Source organism: Trichoderma asperellum, chromosome 4 (genome assembly GCF_020647865.1).
Source record: "Trichoderma asperellum chromosome 4, complete sequence".
Lineage (NCBI taxonomy): Eukaryota > Fungi > Ascomycota > Sordariomycetes > Hypocreales > Hypocreaceae > Trichoderma > Trichoderma asperellum.
The window spans coordinates 2,857,694-2,879,295 of NC_089418.1; the positions used below are offsets into that span (position 1 = coordinate 2,857,694).

Genomic DNA, 21,602 nt, shown 5'->3' on the forward strand with positions numbered 1-21,602 from the left:
CTTTCATGTTTTAGCCGTCGCTTTGCGCTTGAAATAGGCTGCACTGTTTAGAGTTACAGTAGGTACTTCGATGTGCACTAAGGCAAGGTACTCCGCTACAGGCATCATGTAGGGAGGGTACATGGCTGCCCGCAGCAACGCAGTACCCCCTCTTATTGCCCAGCCGACTTGTCTCGAATTTGGGTGCATACGTACGATGACGGCGATTTCTACGGTCATCCGAGACGGCCATTTCTCAACAACATCAAAAGAGCCAAGCAAAGCGCAGCACGCATCGCAAACTTTGAAGCCATCGCCCCGACTCTCTCCTTTTCTGCGAGTCTTCTTTGATAGCCGTTTGTCTCTTATCGAATTATCTCCGCTGCTCTCCTTGCCCCGATAAGCAAGATGGCGAACCCTCTCGACACAGATGCTGGCTCGGAACTTTTCAGCTCCTACGAGGCCGAACTCAAGCTTGTACAGGCTGACCTGGCACAAAAGCTAGATCAGATACCTGATCTGTCCGGTGAACCGCGCAAGGCTGCCGTCAGCCAAGCTGAGCGCGCCCTGGAGGAAGCAGATGAACTGGTATTATCACTGTTGTACCAACACATAAACAAGGCTAATATTTTTCTCGCATAAATGCAGCTCGGCCAAATGCGACTTGAAAAGCAGAATATCCCGACATCTGCACGAGCCAAAGTTAATCAGCGCTTCCGCAACTACGAATCCGATATCGATGCGAGCCGCCGAAAGCTTACAAGTCTTTCCTCTAACCGCGCAGCTCTCTTCGGCTCGCGGTACACTGATGAGCCATCTGGAGACATCAACCTGGAACAACGACAGCAGCTGCTGTCAGGAACCGAAAGGCTCGACCGAAGCACACAGCGACTTTTGTCCAGCCAGAGACTCGCCAACGAAACAGAGGCTATTGGGGCAGAAACCTTGGCCGATTTGCATCGTCAAGGTGAAGTTATTCGCCATACACATGATACCCTCTTGGACAGCGAAGGATATGTTGACCGCAGCGTCAAGACTTTGAGGGGGATGGCTCGGAGGTAACGTAATGTCCCACTGGCAATGGCAAAGCACAAAATATTGATGGTAAATAGCATGGCGACGAACCGAGTGATTACAATCTCCATCATTACCATCTTAGTGCTTTTGATCATTGCTGTGATTTTCAGCAAGTTCCGATGAAAGCAAGGCTTTACTTGGAGTTATATCGGCGACCCGGAGTTTATTCAACTGGACTTATGATTTGGTTTTCTTCTCTTTCATTTTTGCACAATACAGACTCGCACATACAGATCATACAAGCACGGGTAGCAGCAGGGCAATAATTACAGCAATAATGGTAGCTAGATCAGAGGTTGAAATAGCGTTGAACCATCTCTTTCTCAGCACGCCCTGTCGAGACTACATGATTTATGTCTATTGTGTTTACTTTTTTTAATACTATACAGGTCAAATAGAGCGTTCTCAGTAAAAAAAAAAAAAAAAACTCTCCATACATAACCAAATTCTTCTCATCAAGATAAGTGTAACATCCTGTTCTAATGAGACCGGAGTTCTAGTCAGCCGACTTCAGCCTTGCTGTAGCTGGTGGCTGGGACACACGTGTGGGGTGTATGGTTATATTGCCGAGGTTGATCCGGTGCGTAGCCGGCGTTGACGCGGCCACTTCTGACAGGGTTCCTCCCGAGCTCTCAGTTCTTTTACCCAATCGTTTTTATTAGCCTCACAAAACTTTCCTCCTCCCACAAACTCCAATACTCCCTCTCTGCAACCTCCACCCCCTCCCTCACGCGACAATTTCTTCTTTTACTACTACTATTCCTTAATATTTCTTATCTGTCTTTGACGCATTGGCGCACTCTTGTATCTGTTTCTTTTGATAGCCCCTGGTCGCAGCTTGCTACGTGGTCGACGTGGCCTCACGGCCCACCATGTCTGAATTCTTAGGGTATGCAAATAGTCCTTCTCGCTTGATTGTTCCCTTTGGGCTAACAAGAGAAACTCTAGATCCCGCATTTCACTCATTTCCAAGAGCGATATTCGGTGAGAATATATGCATCTCGTTCACAAAGACGGTCACTGACCTCTAGTGAAGCTACGTGGGCACTTTGCACGAGATCAATTCGGACGAGTCAACAGTGTCTCTGGAGAATGTTCGCTCATTCGGCACAGAAGGCCGCAGAGGCGCCCCTCATGAGGAGATTGCGCCTTCAGACCAGGTCTACGAATACATTGTCTTCCGCGGTAGCGATGTGAAAGATTTGCGTATCGAGGAGCACCCCTCAATTAAGGAGCACAAGCCCCCTCCTTCTATGCCCGATGACCCGGCCATTGTCGGCGTAAGTGATGCCTTTTCATATTTTCAAAATCATATTACCCTTTCATGATGAAATATTGCGGATGTAAACTTTTTGTCACGTCGGAAAGCGCAAAACCATGTCGAGATTTCCGTTGCCTTCCTTCTGATTTATCAAGGGAAAATTTTATCTTACACTTTGATGCCAAACTCTCATTTGAAGTACTATTCTAACTGTTAGAAAAAAAAGGCTCGAGCCCGTCCTGGAGCACAAGGACCGAACCAGAACGCCCCTCCCGGAGCTCCTTCTGGCGGCCCTCCTGGCGCCCCAGGGTTTCAGCATCCTTACCCTCCCAACAACTTTTATGGCGGTCCTCCGCCTCCTGGCTCTTGGGGAAGAGGTGGACCGGGCCCTATGGCTGCACCAGGCTTTGGTAACATGCCATACCCCCCACCTCCGGGCTGGCTTCCTCCGGGTCAAGGTTTCCCTCCGGGCCAAGGTTTCCCTCCTGGACCAGGTGGCCCAGGTCCTTGGGGTAACGCTCCATTCCCCCAGGTCCTGGTGGCCCCTCAGCCGCTGAAGCCGGCCAAGGCCAGCGGGCACCTGAGAAACCCCCAATGGCTCAAGATCCGTCGAAACCGCCTCCTATTGGACCCGGTGCGGACAAATCAAAGGGAGCCCCTCAAACAGAGCCCAAATCTCAACCAGTAAGACAGCCCACCAACGCGCCAGCTCCTCCAGTAGAGTCCAAGCCGTCGGCGGAAGAAGTCAAGGCTGTGGCCACGAACTTGGCGTCAAATGGAGCTGTTAAGGCGAACGATGCACCCAAGGCCATCCCCACTGGGCCCAAAGGCAACCGTGTCCAGCCAGCTCTGCCTCTTACTGGGCATGCACACAAACCTTTCCAGCCTCCCTTTGCAGCAGAAAAGGCGGCTCAAGCCGCTCAGCCAGCAGCCGGTACTGGACCAAGCAGTGTGCAAGATGCTACTAGCGCAGCTAGAGCAGCCGTGGCTCTGGCTATGGCGCAGCTAAGCAACCCTGCCGGTAATGCTATGGACAACTTGACAAATAAGGTCAACGAGATGCGAATCAACGCAGGAAGAGGCGGAAACGCCAGCCGCGGCCGCGGACGAGGTGGTCGCCCTGCCAAGGTTGAAGTTCCTGACGCAGATTTCGACTTTGCCCAGTCAAATGCGAAATTCAACAAGGAAGATGTCGTGAAGGAAGCCATTGCAGGTTCTCCGGCGAACGAGGCACCTGCCGTTCCTGTCACAGAGGGCTCTGAGCCCTTGGAAGGCGCCATCCCAGTCGCATACAACAAGTCGAAATCGTTCTTTGATAACATCTCCAGTGAAGCGAGAGAGAGAGCTGAGAATAACGGCCAAAAACCTGGTGGACGCGAATGGCGAGGCGAAGAGCAACGCAGGAACATCGAGACCTTTGGCCAGGGAAGTGTTGATGGGGGCTACCGAAACTACCGCGGACGAGGACGTGGTGGTCGCGGAAACCGAGGCAGCCGCGGCGGATATAGTCGTGGTGGCCGAGGAGGCCCTCGCCCACAATACCAGTCCACTGCCGCTACCCAGTAAGGTTCATTTAGGACCTGGCGACTTTCAATATCAGTGAAAGTAGGGCAACGACACGAACACTCTCTTTTTCTCAAGATTCAGAGATAATAATTGATGTGGCGACATTTAACCATCTCATTACAGGCTCTTACTACGATTGGAACCTCCTCTACAATTTTCTATCCGTAATTCTCTTTTTACTAATGTACCAAAATCTTGCGATGTTTACCTTTCGGAACTGCTCTGCAGCAGCTACGGAGACGTTTAGTCATATTTGATTTGCTTTTAGCTCAGGATGTGGGCTACGGTTTTCAACGGTCGCGGAACCCGATGATGATGCCGGAGTTCGGATTGCGTTTCAAAGGAGCACAGGCGGGTATTCCATGAATCATGAGGATACATGATGAACGAAGAACAAATAACCTCACCGGGAGTGGGATACAAATAAAAAATGAGTTGAATTTTTATGTTGATCAATGAAGCCGGGGAAACGCATGCGGATATATGATTCTGTATTATTTTCTACGCGCAGCACGGGTCTGATCAAAGCAGTCAGGCAATTGAAGTTTAATAAGCTAGTATCTTTGTACTGGGTAAGAGCATTTTCAGCTCGTTGCCGAATAGAGTGAAGATGAAAAGGGGAAACCCCCAAGGTTATTACCTATGTACCAAGACGACAAGTGGTTTCACGTTAATGCGGTGATGCTAGTAAAGAAACATGTGTTTGTGTTACTAACGGACCTTGGGGCCGTGTAGATCTGTGAAGCTGTGTGCCGCAGAGTTACGGCTAGTATGTAAGGTAGATAGTGCATCTACCAAACCTGCCTTTGGACCGCATCCTACCGTGAATCATGACCAGCTCCAGCATTCGAAGTTTCTAGTTCTCGGGCAACAGTCATGGCTAGAGTGGGTTTTGCCGCGCAGCCCCACCACGAGCTCAAGGCGGCGTGACGCATAGTAAGCTGAGCCCTATCAGTTCTTAATAGCTGCGTAGCCAGGTTAACCTGGAGCATTGAACTTCGCCTTTATTATGACATGAAGCCCAAGACTTTCAACCCGAATTGTCTTGTGCAACTGACTGTAATAACTTGACTCATTTCGGTATTGGAGGAACACTGCCTCGAATTCAATTGGTGTGTTTTTCGTTGAGCGTTGAGCTCGATTTATAAAATCTCTGCTTCGATCTCTAGCTCAATCGCTCATTTCATCGAGGAGGGGCATACACAGTAACCAGGTCCACACAGAGATCCAAAATGTCGACGAGGCAGCTTCGCAAGCTGCAGAAGCAGAGAGAGCTAGAGGCAAAGGTTGGCCAGGAGTCTGAAGGCAGCGACGGCAATGCTAGCGACGACGAAATTGTTCCTGTAGTGGCAAAACCTCGGGCGAATCTGTTTGCTGCACTCGGAGGTGACGATGGTGACGATGGTGATGAGAGCGAAGAGGTAGAGCAAGAAGCGAAAGGACCGGCTTCACCTGTGGAAGAGCCAGAGCCAGCTGCTCCAACTACTGCCAGAAAGAACAAAAAGAAGAAGAAGAAGAGCAAGAAGAATAAGGCGGCGACTCAGGCTCAGGATGTTGAAAACAGCCAAGATGATGAGATTGACCGAGCCATCAGAGAGCTGAAAATTGAGCCACGGGTTCAGGATGGATCTTCACAGGACAATGCCTCAACGCTCAACAACATTCTGAAAACCAACCCTTATAACCTTAAAGTCGCCAATGAGATGCGAAACCTATTCGGCCGGGACATTATCGAGTCAGCAGCGGTAGACGACGAGGAGCAGCGCCGCGGGGCACGCCGAAGGGGCATGCCGCAACAGATGGACATAGAGACTTTCCTCAAGTGGCCGACGGACGACCGCAAGCTGCCAGAGAGCTCTCGAAAACGCAACGTCTTTATCCATGGGAGAGAGCACTGGCCGCTGAAGCCGACTGGAGGCCTATCCATGAAAGAGCTCGGCAAGACTGCCGATGGAACTGGAGTCGAATACACCTATGTACACAACAAGGACTACGATGATGTTCAAACTATGTTTTTTGTGCAGGTGCAGATGGGCGATCCAATGAGGATGGTGTACCTGCTCAAAAGATTTCGTGAGTAGCTCTCTAAACTCTTATTAATGTCGAATTATTTTACTAATAACTATTGGGCAGCCTACCATGTCTCGACTCTCCTCCAGGTGAGCAGTGTGGCAAAGCAAGACCAGAACATGGCTCTCTCCGCAGAACTATGTGAGCGCGCCCTATTTAGCTTTGGCCGAGTGGCCCTCTCGTCTTTCAAGCAAAATCTCGAGCATGGAATGGCTCGCTCGGATTTCAGGAGACCGGAGAACCGCCAGTTCTGGCTCGCGGGATACCACTACATAAAAAGCCTTATAAGGAAGGGAACTTATAAGACTGCGCTGGAGTGGGCAAAGCTACTCTACTCTCTGGATCGTAGCGATCCTTATGCGATGAGACATATGATTCACTCTCTGGCTCTAAAGGCACACGAATCAGACTGGCTCCTGGATTTCTTGGGCCAACTAGACACAAAGGGTGAACGAGAAGACACAGAATATCTCGCCCAGAGCAGAATATTGGCGAGACTGCAGATTGGCGATATCGAACAAGCTAGGCAAGATATCGTCGATGGAATGAAGAAAGTTCCCTGGTTATACTCGGCCTTATTCCAAACGTTGAATCTTGACATCCCACCGTCTATCTGGGGCATCAAAGCTGAGGGAGGAACCCGCCCCTTTTTGACACAATTATATGTGCATCAAGTAGGAGACTTGTGGAATAGCCCCGAAGCAAAGTCACTCTTGGAAGATGTGGCCAAGAGCATCGATCGGGCAGACGTTGAGAAAACACCGGCCGCAGCCGACCTCCCAATTGACATGGGCCTCGCCAGGTTGGTCTTCTTAAATGGGGAGACATCTCTCATGGGGCTATTGCCGTGGGATGTATTTGACCAGCAACCCAACTACGAATTCGATCCGCTGCCGCCCGCGGAGGAAGACAACATCTTTACGGCAGAAGGATGCAGGCTCCCCTGGCGCGAGCGAGAGACTGCCAGGGGGCACCCCCCGGCGGCTCTTGAGGAGTTCTTTGCTCAAGTGGAAGAGCTAATCGGGCATCCAGGTAGAGGGGCAATTGCTGGAGATGAAGAAGACGCAGAAAACCCAGCCGGACGCCAAATGCTGGCATTGCAACAGTGGGCTAACGGCGAAATTGGGGATGTTGGACTCAACCAGAATGCTACGGACGAGGGGCTTGAGCAGGATGCTGCGAATGAGGCGCCAGAGAGCGCTGAGGACCAAGGGCTCATGCGCAGGTTCATGCAGATGTTTGGATTTGGACGTGGTGCCGGGGCCGCTGACGCGACGGAGACTGGGGCCCACGAGGCAGCAACAGAGGAGGAGGGGGAGGAGGAGGAGAATAATGACGATGAAGCTCGCAGATAGTATACATACTGTTGCAGGGCTATGAGTAGTAGTATATAGAATGTACTATTTGCCTTAAGCGGTAGTTGCTCTCCTATTGGATGCCTGCTGATGATGAGCTTTTCCGTGCATCCATGTAGATCCATACCTGCGCAAATCTGCCCTGCCTGGTCATCAGGCTAGTCAGCACGTATCGTGATAGTTTAGAAAGTAGCTACAGTGGATGAGGCACCACTATTGCGCACTATATTTGCAGTAATTATAGAATTACGGGAGCATTATCTGCTACTACTAGTTCTATGCGCGCAGGAAGGATTCTAGGATATGCGGGTATAAGCAAGTACCCGCCCTCGCCTTTTTCCGAGCCGTCTGCCGCCCTATCTAGCATGATCCTTCGGAGTGCCTAGAAAAAAAGTATTTATAGCAATGACCAGCGGTACTGCTGATGGCCAGAGTTCGATCATGCCAAGCCTATACATGTACGGAGTATGCACGAGGTAATTCCCTCGGTGTATGAAAGACAAGTGATGATAGAATACGGGGGACTGGTGGTGCGGTTTGTTTACTACGTAATAGTGGAACGATTGTAATAACTGTTAGTTTATACTACTTTATATACGAAGTAGGATTATTGTAACTGGAGTAGCAGGTCTATATCTTGACTGATTTGGGTGGCGGTCAAGTTTCCACGTTGAGAGCGCGCGGTGCCTCAAAAGAGATACTGGTATTTGCCTAGTCGGCTGAGCCTTTGTTCTTACATGGCGATGACAAAAGAGCGCATCAGAACCAAGTTGGCTAGATTCTCTCTTGGCTGTCCAATAGGGGGGGGGATTGCAGGCTTTCCTGCTTGTGCCTGGGCAACCTGGGTAGGTGAATGGATAATCTGATATTACATGGTAAGCACGCTACATGCTGATTTGAGATATTTTTAAAACGCTGCGGCGTCTCTATTTTCTCACACTACGGTCTTTGCTTCATGCTTCGTAGGGCCAGAAAAAAAAAAGGCTGAGTGAGTGTGGTGGCCGGGGATTGAGATCCACTCCGTCATCTCAATCAACCTTGTGTGTAAAGGCCCGGAATCTATTTATACACGCCGGCCGAAAATGGAAGTGCTTGCTAGCTCCGGGGAGGAGGAGGAAGAAGATGATGATGTTTAGGCAAAGAGAGGCATAGAACGAACAGCAAATAATTCCAAATCTTGCCTTTAGATAGGCTGAATTGGTTCACAATGACGATAGGGCGGAGAGCGAGCTGTGGAGATGTGGAAAAGGCGCGGCCGCGCATACAAAACGTGTGTAGAGCAGGCTTTGCGCTAACAATTCTTGGCAAGCGGAATATCTACAAGTATTTCCCGTTTTGTGTCAGTATCGGCCGATTGCCCGCTTTTCCCCTTTGTCCTTTTTTGGTGTTTCCAGCCTGGAGGAGCCGAGAAAGTCGGGGAGATTTTTTTTTGGCCAGGGAGGGGGAGGTGACATGGATTTGGGAGATGTGAGATGCCTGCAATTCCGGAGTCAAATTCCGAGTCGGCAATGGGATTTGTCCCGTGCGGCTCTCATGTTATGGTGGCGTCTATCCGTCAGTTCAAACACAGCAAGAATGACGATGAGCCGTGTCGCTCTTTGCTGCAGCCAGGGACGGTTAAAGCTATAACCCCCTACCTCGACCGTAAACCCGCAATTCGCGTTCTGCCGTTATGGCTATGCTGCGCGGTGAGACGGAGGAGGGAAAAAGAAAGAAGCGGGCTTGTGGCTGAACTGCATCTCGAGGGCTTAATGTCGAGGCGGCCGCGGAGAAAAGAGAATTGAAGGAGAAGAGGGAGAGGGAGAGGGAGCAAGGCCCGGCAAAAGGGTCAGTGCCCGCTGCGGGTGCCTTTTTTGAGATTGACGGGGACGGGGTTGTGACTCGGTCTGGGCAAAGCAAGTGGGTTTCTAATCGGTCGTTGCTATGCGAGACGACGACTATCGAGGGACAAGTAGCGGTGCTGCTGCTGTTTGCGTGTGAATACGCGTAAACGAGGAGAGTGAGTGGCCGGAGCTTTGCCTCAGGAGGTGATGCTGCCTCAGATTTGAGCACTACTAAGTACTAAGGTACCACTGCGATGCTACTTTGCTGGTACTGTACAAATACCGCTACTCCAAGTTGCCTATTACAGGTGCTATAATATATGTTGGCATATAATTAGCACCCGCTGGCATATAACACCCAAGGAACAATGGGTATATCCTACATATGTTCATACACTCGCTGTACTGTAGTATTCGGCAGTGCCACATGCACCATGACCGCTCCAGCTACATACGCTGGCTCGATGGTGCCGCCTTGGTTGCATCGACGATCCCTCTCCAAGCCTAGATACGTGTCTTGCATAATCCAGTACACACTCTCGGCGTCGACGTGCGAATAACTGCATGGCCATTCGTCCGACCCGGGTGTCGTAGCACTCGGCCGGGAAGAGCGAGGCTCCATAGCAACAAAAGGACTCACTCAGCTAGGACTCGGCTAGGACTGCAATGCTAAAACAGCACTAAGCAAAAGCTGCTCCGAAGCTAAGGCCAAGGGAAGCATGGTGGTGTGTTCGATATTAGTCGTAGCTGGGCTGGAAGCAGTAAGAAATCGGAGGTTTGGCTCCTTAGCCTGTGCTATTTGTGTGTACAAGAGTGCATAACCCACGGTAACTGCCGCTGCGCTGCCATTCAGGAGAGTTTGCATCACTCATTTTCATTTTTTATTTTATTTTATTTTATCTTCTGTTCTTGGTCTCTGCCCTTTTTTCTTACTAATACCGAGCAAACTGTGTCAGCAATCAAAACCGCATCTGCTTCGTCAACGCTTGGTTAAGTGCCCAGCAAATCCTGCGCGAAAACGGCCAAGTGCTCCGGCGGCGCTGCAGGCACGGCAATGTTACCGCTTATATCGATCTGGCTGGCATGACTACTATGTACTACTGCCTACAGACGACTTTTTTTTTCTCTCTCTCTCTCTCTCTCTCTTCTAATGAACCCGCATCGCCCACGACGTTACTCCGGCAGCACCCACCCACGCACGAGCCGCCGGACCCCCTTGCTCTTTGCGGCTGCAAGGCGCTGAAGAGCGTTCAGGGATCCGGCGCTGCTAGTGCTGGGGCTAGCGGGATTTCATACTTTGAGGAACTTGCCGCACAGCAGCGCCGCTGACAGGAGCGCTGCAATGATTGCGACGTAAGTGCGCATGTGTACAAAAATATGCTAGGCGAATGATTGGCTCAGGATACGTGGGGGATGAGACGGTTGGCATATGGCTTCAGGTTAACAGCACGTAGAGCTGATTCGAGCTGGGCTAGTGCCTGGTAGTAGCAGGTGGTACTGCCAAGTGGCATTCCGTATTAGTGCAGCTCTGCTACCAGCTGCTGCGACTTACAGTAGGTATTACCGTGCTCCAGTACTACACTAATTGGTACTACTCTTAATGCTACCGTGGAGGCATAAGACGCCCTGTAATACCAAAGTGGAATGGAGGCATCATAGCTCCATATCTGTGACAGCTTGCCGGGCCTTGCACAGACCAGAGTTTTTGACCGAAGACCCCAGCCAGACCGGCGATATGACAGACGGGGTGTTGGGATGCTCTTTTGGCCGGCTCCCATACCATGTCCGTACTCGTATCGGTGCATGTACATTCATGCTGTTGGGATATCGGTGTGCGAGAGGTAAAGGATACTCTGTACGAGCAGTACGAGCACCTTGCCTTGAGCTGGGACTCGTTATCACCGTGGTACAGCTTGCTGGCTTCTGGTAGTAGCAGGTATCCGTATAGCACCTGGGTATAAGCGTCGGAGCAATGGCAACCTTAATTGCCTGATGGAGCCGGGTGAATGCCAAAGGCTGTTTTAACCGCGCCGAGTCATGCTGATTTTGCAGCGTCTGCTGTCACCGGCAACTGCCGATAGGAAATCTCACCGTCAGGCATGTTAGTATTTCTTATCGCACGTAATACCCAAGGTACTGCCTACATACCTGTACATGTATGGGCCATCAGGGTCAGCGCTCGAGACGCCGTCACGTGGTTGTGGCGCTGCCTGGGGTGAATCCCCGGCGCAGCGTCTGATGATCGGGTCCTGTCCAACCAAGATCAGAGGCTTTTGGCTTGGCTGCGTCCAACTCCTTTTTACCTTAACTTTGTGCCCGGTCGAAGCCATTCCTGGCCGTCGCGCAGTAGCTCCGGACCTGGGCCCCGCCCACACACAGACCGGCGACGCTTGACGTTCTGCAGCAAGCAAGGGCAGGGCCATGGTTCGGCCGAGCAGTCTCGCTAAGACCAGTCCGTTTGATACATCTTGCTTCTGCAAGCTAGACCGTCCCAGAAAATTAGCTGCTAGGCATGCGCTGGCTGAAGGAAAATTACAAGCAGAGAGAGAAAAAAAAAAAAGGGCGGAAAATAGGTACGGAGTACTCCGAGTGTGCACTGCAGCTTTGGCTCTGACATGGGGTCCAGCAGCCCACGCCGATCACAACCTCACACCCAGCTTCCGTCTCATCATACACTGGCCAGATCGCGGCTTGTCAGAGAGAAAAGAGATCTTTGCTATTCTTTTTCCTTTTTGGGAGACGCAAACCCGCGAAGACGCACATTAGCTGCGTGGAGGAACTGCTGAAACGGGCTATTCGTTGACCAATCACTCTGGGCCTTTGCGTGACTGCCTGCTCTCACTGCCTGTGAGAGACGAGAGACAGAGATAGACGAGAGAGAGAGAGAGAGTGTGTGTGTGTGGTGGGTGAGCACAAGAAAGAAGGAAGAGAGTCAGAACAGTCTCTCTTTTTCAAGCCACAGCCTCCAATCCTCTCTGACGCCCTTCCCTTCCCTCTGCCTCGTCTCACAGCTCTGGTCACCCTCTCTGCCTTGTCGCTATGCTTGGCGGGCTACCAGATTTTGATAAGCAACCTGCATCGTCTCCTTGACATCGCAAGCATTTTCCGCTAGTTGAGGGTCGATACTGTTTTCAAACTTGCCCTCCACCCCTTCCCCTCCGATTCGGCCGAATCACTCGGCCGTTTGGCCGTCCATATACAATCTCCCATCCCCGTATCCCCATCTCTGCCCTATTCTATGCCAGCCGTGCCCACCAGATGGCTTCAATGCATACGTATCCTTCCATCACAGAGCCGGGAGTGGCTCCCTCGCCCGCCGCCGTGGGCGTTGATGCTTCCAACCCGAGTGACGGAGCGAGTCCCTACGATACTTCTTCAATGTCCCAGCAGCCCTCGCCGCGACAGCTGCCGCACCAACACCTCGGCCTGGTGACACAGTCATCGCAGCAACAACTTCATCAACAGGCGCAGAAGCAGCAGCAGCAGCAGCATCAACAACAACAACAGCAACCTGCCCAGCGCAGCGTCAAGCGACCAAGACCCGTCAAGTCATGCACCGAGTGTCGGAAGCGCAAGCTTCGCTGCGATCGTGCCTGTCCCTGCTCACAATGCCACAAGGCGAACCGTGAGTGCAAGTACGCGCCTGACCAGGAGTCGGCCAACCTGTCCGATGGCTCAGACGCAGAGGGTGCTGAGCCCAGCCGGCCGGCCAAGCGCAACTTCTCGCATAGCACCATCCCTGCAATGGCTAGTAGTCCTTACAACGAAGCTCCCTCTGCGGCCAGACCGGCCAGACCTACCGATTCTACGAGCCTTCCGATGCTTGAGGACCTTTCCATACGAATGGAACGACTGGAGAAGCACGTTCTTGTGCGAAGCACGAGCAGATCCGACCTTGGCGGGGGCAGGATAGTTGCGGCAGCGCCAGAGACCATACGGGGGTTGACGGTGAAGCGCGATGCCTTGCGAACTCGATATTTTGGGCAAAATGACCCTCGGGTGCTGTTGAATCTGGTAAGTATGGATGGATGCGTGGATGTAAATCAAATAAGCAGCCGATACAAGATTGTGCTTTTGCTTTTTGATGTCTTCATGTATATCAACCAATGGCTGACTTGGACATTGCTTGTTAGTTTGACGACGCCAAAGCATATGTATCCCACAACTGCCAGCAAGAGCCTTTCCCCAGCTTTGAAGTCCTACATAAGCATATACGAAGCGAATCGGCCAAGGCATTAACTCCAATCACAGTCTTTGTGGATTCCATGATGCCAATTCACAAGAGAATGACGGATATCCTGCCGAAAAAGGCCATCTGTGATCGACTAGTGACTGCTTATATCGAAACATCAGAGACCCAGTATAGGATCATTCACGTCCCGACGTTTGCAGAGCAGTATAATCAGTACTGGGAGGGCAAGCCACAGCCAGAGCATTTCCTCCCGCAGATGCTCTCCGTGATAGCGGTGTCATCCAGATATGAAACGAAATCCAGGGGGCTAGCTACCGAGCGCATAGAAGGCGTGCACATCCCGACCGCCTGTGCACTGGTTCGGATTTGGCTAGATAGCTTGAAAGGCAAACAGCTTGTTGAGCTTGCTACGCTGCAGGTCGAGGTGCTTCTACTGCTCGCACAGAGGATGATTATCACACGTCCCCAGGATTCCTGGAACCATCTAGGATTCGTGGTCCGCATGGCCATGTCTATGGGCCTTCACAGAGATCCCTCAGAGTTTGAGCCGCGAATGACCCCATTCCACGGCGAGATTAGAAGGAGGCTGTGGTTCACGGTTCTAGACATGGACTTGTACATGTCAATTCTCGCTAATATGCCCTGTCTCACTCGCGAGGGCGACTATACTTGTCGGCCGCCGCGAAACCTGGACGACAATGAGCTCTTCCCAGAGATGACTGAGCTGCCACCCTCGAAGCCCCTGGATCAAGTAACAGATAGTCAGATGCAAGTCTATGCGTCCATGACCCTCCCGACACGGATGAAAGTAGCCCATATGATTAACCGCATCGACACCATCCGTGACTACCAGGAGGTGCTGGATGTAGGCGGGAAGCTAGAGCGATTCATTGAAGACATCAACTATATATTTCCGCGGCATGCCCTCAACGATATCGGAAAGAGCAGACTGTGGCGGAACCGGGCCATTCTCGATATGCATGTGCGACGGCCCCTGCTGGCGTTGTATCGGCCATTTGCCATGGCAGCCCCCGAGGCGCCGACGCTAATCTCACGAGCGTATCTTCGATCATGTATGGTGATATTAAAATACCTCGACGAGCTGGACCCCACCTTGCCGCATTTTGACGACATTTATCAAATGTATATGCAGCTGTTGAAGCGAGACATAATCCAGGCTTCGCTGAGCGTATGCTATTTTATCAAATCGGCTGTTCGTCCTTCTGTCAACAGCAGCATGCTCGCCCAGCAAGGACTCAGGGCTTCTCCGGGGCTCTCAGATGATATGCCGTCTTATATCCCATACCCGAACTATGTCCCAGATGACCTGGTGCTTTGGTCGCCGTCACGGCTCATCAGCACCGTGCAAAAGTCAATCGAACTGCTCATTGGGCAACTTCGCGGCAGCGACCTCAAGGACATTCTCTGCCTCGCTGTTGTTCTGGAGAGCGTGAGAAAGACCGATATTCGAAGTGAGGAGATTACGAATAATTTGTTTGACCTGCTGAATGCTTGTCTGAGAGCCACCAATGTGACAATGGAAAAGCTTCGTAACCCATCCTTGGGTAATGTTAATGAATACCAACGCGATGCGTACGCTCATGGGAGGATGCCATATATACAACAAGGATACGGTATGGGAGGCATGCTGGATCATGCCCATGAGTTCGGCGGCTGGATAATGTGGGATGGTTGGGATTGATACCAGTCTCTGCGGAGGCTTTGTTATATGTTTTTTTTTCCCTTTCTTTTTTCTGTGTAAATCTTCCATTCCTCCTTGCTGTTTTAATGTTTTGTCTTACGGCTTGGACGAGCGATGAATATGGTTACTGGTTCCCATCCTCGACAGGAAACCTGCTTAGTATGAGAAATTGGTGAGTATTGGGCTCATTGAGCAAGATGATTGTCGAATTTCGGATGGCTCTCATGAGAAAGAGATTGAGAGAGAAGAGAAAGGAGATACCCATATGCGCGTGAATTTTTTTTTTTTGGAGTAAGATGAGGAGACTTTTCTGTTTCAGCTGGCTTTTTGTACAATACATGAAGGACACATGGCTAGGTTTAAAGAGGGTTAGCACCCGTACGGCATAGCAATATGCATGACGGAGATCTTATTATTATTATTATTTCCTTGTTTCTTTCTTAACATGTGACTGCCTATTCTGATTTATTGCCCGAAATACACTGTCTATACCTGGAAAGGAGAGAAAAAAAAAGGTTCTCCCCTCTGCCCTCCCGTTTTCCAATCATACCAACCTGGCTTGTAACCCCCCGTTCCTTGCTCGCTATTTTGTCAGCACCGGGGATCTCCCATCCCACTCATTCGCCTCAGCTGCCCTAATCATCCATTCTGCCAAGCTAGCCCTGCTAATGGCCGGGTTCCAGCCGCAACCTTGCCCATTGTCTGGCCAGATCCTGACCGCTTCGGTCGGCCCTTCGGTTAGTCTTGCCGGCCGGGCAAAGACAAACGGCACGCCGCTCTGTCGGATCAATTCGTCCATGTTGTTATGGTCCTTGATGGCAATCTTCATTGTGCTGTGGGTCAGCACGAAGCGGAGCGGCCAGGCCATGTTGTCCATGGATTCGCGCGCGCCGAAGAGGGAGTTTACGACAATCTTGGGAGAGGGGTGGCCGTTGAAGTCTGTGTTTGCGATGGCGGAGAGGAGGATCTTTGCGGTGGATGTGAGGAGGTCGGTGGGGGTGTCGGGGGATAGAGCCGCGAAAGGGTTTTCTGACACGCGGCGCTGGTTGATTGTTGTGAGGATGGCGGAAGGGGGGGTTGGTGTTGAAAGGGCGGTTTGGACGTCTTGGAGGGAGGTTGGCGTTCCTGCATGCAGAGAGATGGGATTAGCTTTTTTTTTTTTTTTTTTTTTGAAATTTTGATCTCATGTGGGAAGAATAATAGTTTGAATTTTTGGTGAAATACGAATAGAGGGAGGTTGTTTTTTTACGTACCTTTGATGATTGTGAGGTTTGGGTGTGGTGTGAGAGAAGAGGGATCGCGGGCGAGGACGGTGACGGTATGGTTGCGCGAGAGGGCCTCGGCGAGGATGAGGCGGCCGTTGCGGCCAGTGGCTCCAGAGATGAAGATGTGCATTTTCTTTGTTTTTAAAGTAGTTGTATAAAAGAATAATATTATTAATTATCGGTTGTTTTGTTGCTTGTCGTGTGACGGGGAAAATGCAGTTGTGTAAATGAATCAAGGAGCAGATATTATAGTAGCTTCAACAAGATGTGTTCAAATCAGGGTTTGGAAAATGTCTTGGATTGATGATGGATTTCTACAAATATTTCAAGCTGTGTGGTATTACGCTATTTAAATACTTTTCTGTCTTTCCATTCATTTCTCTTCCATCGTAATGCTATTCGGGCAGGTTTGGAAGAGTTTGTCCACTCGGCCGATATATATACATATATCAGCTTCGGATCCGTGAGACTCGGCCGGTTGGAGTCAGACTACGTATTACTCTTTCGAAAGTCGAAAGAATTGCGAGCTCCGAAAGGTCCATAATGCTCCGTGCTTATTAGGGATTACGTCACATGACTTGGAACTCGGCCGAGATGTTACTATTTAGATAAGCAGAGTTATTCATCCTTCTTGTTTGTTACAAATACAGTTTGCTATTGTTCTTTTCTTTGCGAAACATGAGCCTCGTGCCTCTGAAGGAGTCAGTGATTCTCGGTCGGCGACTTATGCCGCTACTGGCCAAAAGGTCCGACTTGCCGAGGAGGACAAGTAATCTTTTATACTTTTTCAGCAGTATGGTCTACGAGGCATAAATACATGTAGGTACACCTCGGCTGGCCTTTGCACAAAACTCTTAGGCAATCGCACTGGTTTACGGGGCCAAGAATAATAGCGAGCACCCGAAAGGAGCTCACATGTGCTTCGGCTGCAATCATGTTACCACAAAGAGGCATCATGTCTAGGCCAACATAGGAACACTTGGCTAAAACGGGTAATACGGACACCACGGGCCGCCGCCAAACGAACCTCGGCATGGCGTCCCGGATTTGAGATCAGCGTGCCTCCCCGCATTCTGTCGGCAAGGGATGCATATACTCCGTATACTCCGTAAGCGATGGCAGCTCACGTTCCTACGGTATATACTACTACTATATATACAAGGGGCGGTGACGGTGTAACAGGAAGGCGGAACATCCTTTTACATGTTTTACGTGAACAACTCATCAAAACAAAACAAAAAAAAAGTAAAGGGCTCTTGAAAGGATAACGTCACACCACAGCCATGGCTCCCAAACAAAAGGCTCCGGTCTACATCCTCGGCGTGGGCATGACCAAGTTCATCAAGCCCCGGGGCAAAGTCGACTACACCGAGCTGGGCTATGAGGCCGGCGTCAAGGCGCTCCTGGACGCGCAGATCAACTACGACGATGTCGAGCAGGGCATCGCCTGCTACTGCTACGGCGACAGCACCGCCGGCCAGCGCGTCTTCTACCAGTTCGGCCTGACCAAGATCCCCGTCTACAACGTCAACAACAACTGCTCGACCGGGTCGACGGGCTTGGCCATGGGCCGCCAGTTCATCGCCAGCGGCATGAACGACTGCGTCATGGTGGTGGGCTTTGAGAAGATGAACCCGGGCAGCCTGCAGAGCTTCTGGAAGGACCGCGAGAGCCCGACGGGCACCTTTATCAAGCAGATGGCCGAGACGAGGGGCATCACCAACGCGCCCGGCACGGCGCAGCTGTTTGGCAACGGCGGTAGGGAGTACATGGAGAAGTACGGCGCCAAGGCCGAGGACTTTGCAGAGATTGCGCGCGTCAACCACGCGCACTCGCCCAACAACCCGTACTCGCAGTTCCAGCAGGTGTACACGCTGGACGAGATCCTCAAGTCGCCCATGATCTACGAGCCGCTGACCAAGCTGCAGTGCTGCCCGACGTCGGATGGCGGCGCGGCGGCGATTCTCGTCTCGCAGGCGTTTCTGGACAAGCGGCCGCACCTGAAGTCGCAGGCCGTCCTGATTGCGGGCCAGTCGCTGGCCACCGACGGGCCGAGCGTGTTCTCACGCAGCGACATCAACCTGCTGGGCTACGAGATGATCCAGCACGCGGCCAAGGAGGCCACCGGCGAGGCGGGCATCACGCCGCGCGACGTGCAGGTGGTCGAGGTGCACGACTGCTTCAGCACCAACGAGCTGATTGTGCTCGACGCGCTGGGGCTCAGCGACAAGGGCAAGGCGCACGAGCTGGTGCGCAACGGCGACATCACCTACGGCGGCAAGTACGTCGTCAACCCGTCGGGCGGCCTCACGTCCAAGGGCCACCCGCTGGGCGCGACGGGCATCGCGCAGTGCGCCGAGCTGGTGTGGCACCTCCGCGGCTGGGCGAACAACCGCGCGGTGCCCAACACGAGGTACGCCATGGCGCACAACCTGGGGCTGGGCGGTGCCGTGGTGGTGACGGTGCTGCGGCGAGCCGATGGCCAGGTCGCGCCGGTGGTGGACTCTGAGACGGTGGGCAGGGCGAATAAGTTGGGATACAACCCGGCGGTGGAGGCAAAGGGGTTCACAAAGGAGCAGGCGGACGAGGTGATGAGCAAGACGGCGAGGAATGACTGGGCGCTGCAGGAGACTCGGGATAAGGTTGAGGCGCGATTCTAAAGCGCGCGTTTGTGTGTATATGTGTGAAGTTGAAAAAAAGAAGACGGTTATGGGCTATGAATAAGCTTGTTTTTTTTTGTGTATTATACCTAGTATGAATTTTTTATTTTTCGTTATATTGACGATAGCATAGCCTATGCATGATGACCTTTTATATTGTTTATCTTCCATCTTTTTTTTTTTCTTCTCCTTTGTGAATCAGGTATTGATTGCTACAGCAGGTACTTATGGGTATGGTATGAATTACAACTCCGTATGACCATGATAATGAACTGGTTACCAATGATTATCAAGATGAGCAGCAGGATGAAGCGCTGACACAACCTTTGCGCTGTTTGTGCCAACGATTTGCATTCCTTGTCTCGCTTCTTGTGATTCTATTGGGCGTGTAAATGCTCCGTGATATGCATCCGGCACAAATACCGCAAGCCTTGTATCACAGCAGACGGGACAGATTCTCAACACAGCGGGAAAAAAAGGGGAAGCGAGGGAACAAAACAATAGTTGTTCCCCCCTTTTATATGAGCAAGTTTTATGTAGAAGAGGAAAAAAAAGGGCTCTTCGTTATCGTTGTTGTGTCTCCTTGTTGTCGATGCTGTCCTCCTCGAGCCGCCTCCTGCTGGCGTTTCACATCTCGGTAGCAGCCGGTCCAAAACAGGTGAGCAAGTTTCATTTGAGGCCCCTCCCCGCCGCAGCTGACCGTGCCTTAGCGGGGTATTGCCTCCCGCTGGATAAGGTTTGACGTACCCGGTACGCGGAAACGTGCCCTGTGTGACGCCGTAATCAGCGCGGGCATGTCTCTAAATAGAAGTAGCAGGTACTTGAATGCCCCCCCTTGGGACACAAGCAGTTACAGCGAGGCCGTGGCGCAATTTGCGCGACTGTGACGAGCACCTTCCCTTTTTCTGGTGGGGGTTGGGTTGCTGCGGCTGGCGGCTGCGATAATCAGCACAAAGGATCAATTATTAATCTGATTAATCCGGCGGGTGGTCAGCGCGCAGCAGGTTATAAGGCCAAGTGTTTGTCTCGCAACTTTTTCTTCCAGACCAGACAGATAGTTCAATCCAATCCAATCCAATCCAATCAGTTCACCTTCACAACAACAAGCTTGTTTCGCCGCCACCGCTTTTTTTTCCAACTTGCAAACAACAACTCCATCCTCACACGCAAAAATGGCCTCTCACACCTACAAGTTCGATGTCACCATGACCTGCGGCGGCTGCTCTGGCGCCATTGACCGTGTCCTCAAGAAGCTCGACGGTATGTAACGCATATTCTTGGGCAGCAGATGTCCCCTCTCCCCTTGTTGCAGCAGCAGCAGCAAAAGGTGCTGACAGAAAGTTTGCTCCTCCAGGCGTCGAGAGCTACGAGGTTTCCCTCGAGAACCAGACCGCAACCGTCGTCACCGCCCTGCCTTACGAGACCGTCTTGGAGAAGATCTACAAGACCGGCAAGAAGATCAACTCCGCCACCGCCGACGGCGTTTCTCAGTCAGTCGAGGTTGCTGCCACTGCGTAAAGGAAAAGAAGGGCATGCAGAGGAGGAAAATGAAAGACGAGAAGCGAAACAAGATGTTGCGAGGCAACTATTCATGAATATTTCGAGCGTCTGTTCTTTAATGAAATAATGAATCTTTTCAACTTCCATTTAAAACTTTGCATTTTGGCTGTGAGGGTGATACCATTTTGACGGGATATCTCTGTTGAGTCGTCAGCTTTCCTTTTTTCCACAATGATTAGTAGGCGGGATTGAGCACGCAGAAGAGCTTTCTCAACATGTTTACCGAGAGAAATAAGGATAGAGTATGGTCAGCTTCAGATGTAAAAGTGCTAAAGGAAGCATGGAGGATATCACGTAAACTCCAAAAGCAGTTCTAGTAGGGCCAGCTCGGAAATTCGCCGACGGCCTGATGGTGGCATCGTCATTAATCTTGCGCCCAGCTAGATCTCTCGCTGATAATGGTAATATGCTGGAGAAATGGAACTGTAGATCTACATGTAGCAATAGATATTGGCCCACGGTCACTTGTAGATGCCTGCATTGTGGACTTGGCGGAACAAGCGATACGCCTTCCGACACGCCTTGTGACGTGGTCTAGGCCCCATCAGCATTGCTCGATAAAGGCCAGCTAAACGTCCTCTATGGAGCCCATTACGACGACGAATCTCATAAGACAATACAATATCTTTTCGCGAAGCAAATCCCTACCAGGCCCAGGATTGATAGAGCTGACACCTCATGCTCTCTAAGCTCCCAAGACTCCGTTTCCCCCGCATCTAACGAATCTTTCATCCGCATCGCCGGACTGGCGACGGCCGGAAAGCTTGACGCATCCCACCCTATGAAACGCGGTTCCCCGCGCCCAATCTATCAATAGTAGGCAGCCTAATCGATGTACCCCGGATTGTTATAGAAGGGGAGATGGGAAAGCTGGGGTAAATACATACATACAATCAATCGTATAGGAGATGGAGAGAAAGTTAGTGCGCATAACTATACTAGCAGAAGAGGGTTAGTGGCCCTGGGAAGAGAAGGCTCTGGGATGCTCCGTTCGAGCGAGCCAAAGAGGCTTATCAGGTCCCGCATCTATCGGCGGAACGGGGTGGGCTTGCGGTCGCCCTCTATAAGGGATGGGGGTTTAGAATGTCACGG

The 21,602-nt window shown here is 51.4% G+C and overlaps 10 protein-coding genes across 10 annotated transcripts; 8 read left to right on the forward strand and 2 right to left on the reverse strand.

Annotated features, from left to right (window-relative positions):
• The first annotated feature begins 196 nt into the window (after positions 1–196).
• Positions 197–1,491, forward strand: TrAFT101_007344 (uncharacterized protein). Its single transcript, XM_066128016.1, has 3 exons — positions 197–567; positions 628–1,037; positions 1,092–1,491. The coding sequence occupies exons 1-3, from the start codon at positions 388–390 to the stop codon at positions 1,177–1,179; spliced, it is 678 nt and encodes a 225-aa protein (XP_065984130.1). The 5' UTR covers positions 197–387; the 3' UTR covers positions 1,180–1,491.
• A 526-nt stretch (positions 1,492–2,017) lies between these two features.
• Positions 2,018–4,598, forward strand: TrAFT101_007345 (uncharacterized protein). Its single transcript, XM_066128017.1, has 2 exons — positions 2,018–2,336; positions 2,544–4,598. Exon 2 carries the CDS (start codon positions 2,912–2,914, stop codon positions 3,881–3,883), a length of 972 nt encoding a protein of 323 aa, XP_065984131.1. The 5' UTR covers positions 2,018–2,336; positions 2,544–2,911; the 3' UTR covers positions 3,884–4,598.
• Positions 4,599–4,861: 263 nt separating this feature from the next.
• On the forward strand, positions 4,862–7,616 carry TrAFT101_007346 (uncharacterized protein). Its single transcript, XM_024904433.2, has 2 exons — positions 4,862–5,956; positions 6,017–7,616. Exons 1-2 carry the CDS (start codon positions 5,116–5,118, stop codon positions 7,306–7,308), a joined length of 2,133 nt encoding a protein of 710 aa, XP_024756459.2. The 5' UTR covers positions 4,862–5,115; the 3' UTR covers positions 7,309–7,616.
• A 1,077-nt stretch (positions 7,617–8,693) lies between these two features.
• TrAFT101_007347 (uncharacterized protein) lies at positions 8,694–9,442 on the forward strand. The gene has a single exon (XM_066128018.1). The coding sequence runs from the start codon at positions 8,781–8,783 to the stop codon at positions 9,090–9,092; it is 312 nt and encodes a 103-aa protein (XP_065984132.1). The 5' UTR covers positions 8,694–8,780; the 3' UTR covers positions 9,093–9,442.
• A 1,954-nt stretch (positions 9,443–11,396) lies between these two features.
• Positions 11,397–15,432, forward strand: TrAFT101_007349 (uncharacterized protein). The gene is made up of 3 exons (XM_066128020.1): positions 11,397–11,704; positions 11,761–13,145; positions 13,265–15,432. The coding sequence occupies exons 2-3, from the start codon at positions 12,390–12,392 to the stop codon at positions 15,023–15,025; spliced, it is 2,517 nt and encodes an 838-aa protein (XP_065984134.1). The 5' UTR covers positions 11,397–11,704; positions 11,761–12,389; the 3' UTR covers positions 15,026–15,432.
• Positions 11,436–12,210, reverse strand: TrAFT101_007348 (uncharacterized protein; the record flags this gene model as incomplete). The annotated part of the gene is made up of 2 exons (XM_066128019.1): positions 11,436–11,612; positions 12,205–12,210. 2 exons carry the CDS (start codon positions 12,208–12,210, stop codon positions 11,436–11,438), a joined length of 183 nt encoding a protein of 60 aa, XP_065984133.1.
• Position 15,433: 1 nt separating the features above from the next.
• On the reverse strand, positions 15,434–16,420 carry TrAFT101_007350 (uncharacterized protein; the record flags this gene model as incomplete). Its single annotated transcript, XM_024902790.2, has 2 exons — positions 15,434–16,150; positions 16,279–16,420. 2 exons carry the CDS (start codon positions 16,418–16,420, stop codon positions 15,609–15,611), a joined length of 684 nt encoding a protein of 227 aa, XP_024756456.1. The 3' UTR covers positions 15,434–15,608.
• A 681-nt stretch (positions 16,421–17,101) lies between these two features.
• On the forward strand, positions 17,102–19,099 carry TrAFT101_007351 (uncharacterized protein). The gene has a single exon (XM_024908814.2). The coding sequence runs from the start codon at positions 17,574–17,576 to the stop codon at positions 18,948–18,950; it is 1,377 nt and encodes a 458-aa protein (XP_024756454.1). The 5' UTR covers positions 17,102–17,573; the 3' UTR covers positions 18,951–19,099.
• Positions 19,100–19,542: 443 nt separating this feature from the next.
• On the forward strand, positions 19,543–19,837 carry TrAFT101_007352 (uncharacterized protein; the record flags this gene model as incomplete). The annotated part of the gene is made up of 2 exons (XM_066128021.1): positions 19,543–19,608; positions 19,661–19,837. 2 exons carry the CDS (start codon positions 19,543–19,545, stop codon positions 19,835–19,837), a joined length of 243 nt encoding a protein of 80 aa, XP_065984135.1.
• Positions 19,838–19,901: 64 nt separating this feature from the next.
• TrAFT101_007353 (uncharacterized protein) lies at positions 19,902–20,597 on the forward strand. Its single transcript, XM_024901101.2, has 2 exons — positions 19,902–20,210; positions 20,305–20,597. The coding sequence occupies exons 1-2, from the start codon at positions 20,123–20,125 to the stop codon at positions 20,466–20,468; spliced, it is 252 nt and encodes an 83-aa protein (XP_024756453.1). The 5' UTR covers positions 19,902–20,122; the 3' UTR covers positions 20,469–20,597.
• Positions 20,598–21,602: the final 1,005 nt, after the last annotated feature.

Bases quoted from the DNA above. Each gene is read 5' to 3' on its own strand.
- TrAFT101_007344 (XM_066128016.1), top strand. From the start codon at position 388: ATGGCGAACCCTCTCGACACAGATGCTGGCTCGGAACTTTTCAGCTCC. The intron at 568-627 runs GTATTATCACTG...GCATAAATGCAG, and splicing joins TGGAGGAAGCAGATGAACTG to CTCGGCCAAATGCGACTTGA. The intron at 1,038-1,091 runs GTAACGTAATGT...GATGGTAAATAG, and splicing joins TTGAGGGGGATGGCTCGGAG to CATGGCGACGAACCGAGTGA.
- TrAFT101_007345 (XM_066128017.1), top strand. From the start codon at position 2,912: ATGGCTCAAGATCCGTCGAAACCGCCTCCTATTGGACCCGGTGCGGAC.
- TrAFT101_007346 (XM_024904433.2), top strand. From the start codon at position 5,116: ATGTCGACGAGGCAGCTTCGCAAGCTGCAGAAGCAGAGAGAGCTAGAG. The intron at 5,957-6,016 runs GTGAGTAGCTCT...ACTATTGGGCAG, and splicing joins GTACCTGCTCAAAAGATTTC to CCTACCATGTCTCGACTCTC.
- TrAFT101_007347 (XM_066128018.1), top strand. From the start codon at position 8,781: ATGCCTGCAATTCCGGAGTCAAATTCCGAGTCGGCAATGGGATTTGTC.
- TrAFT101_007349 (XM_066128020.1), top strand. From the start codon at position 12,390: ATGGCTTCAATGCATACGTATCCTTCCATCACAGAGCCGGGAGTGGCT. The intron at 13,146-13,264 runs GTAAGTATGGAT...ATTGCTTGTTAG, and splicing joins CTCGGGTGCTGTTGAATCTG to TTTGACGACGCCAAAGCATA.
- TrAFT101_007351 (XM_024908814.2), top strand. From the start codon at position 17,574: ATGGCTCCCAAACAAAAGGCTCCGGTCTACATCCTCGGCGTGGGCATG.
- TrAFT101_007353 (XM_024901101.2), top strand. From the start codon at position 20,123: ATGGCCTCTCACACCTACAAGTTCGATGTCACCATGACCTGCGGCGGC. The intron at 20,211-20,304 runs GTATGTAACGCA...TTGCTCCTCCAG, and splicing joins TGTCCTCAAGAAGCTCGACG to GCGTCGAGAGCTACGAGGTT.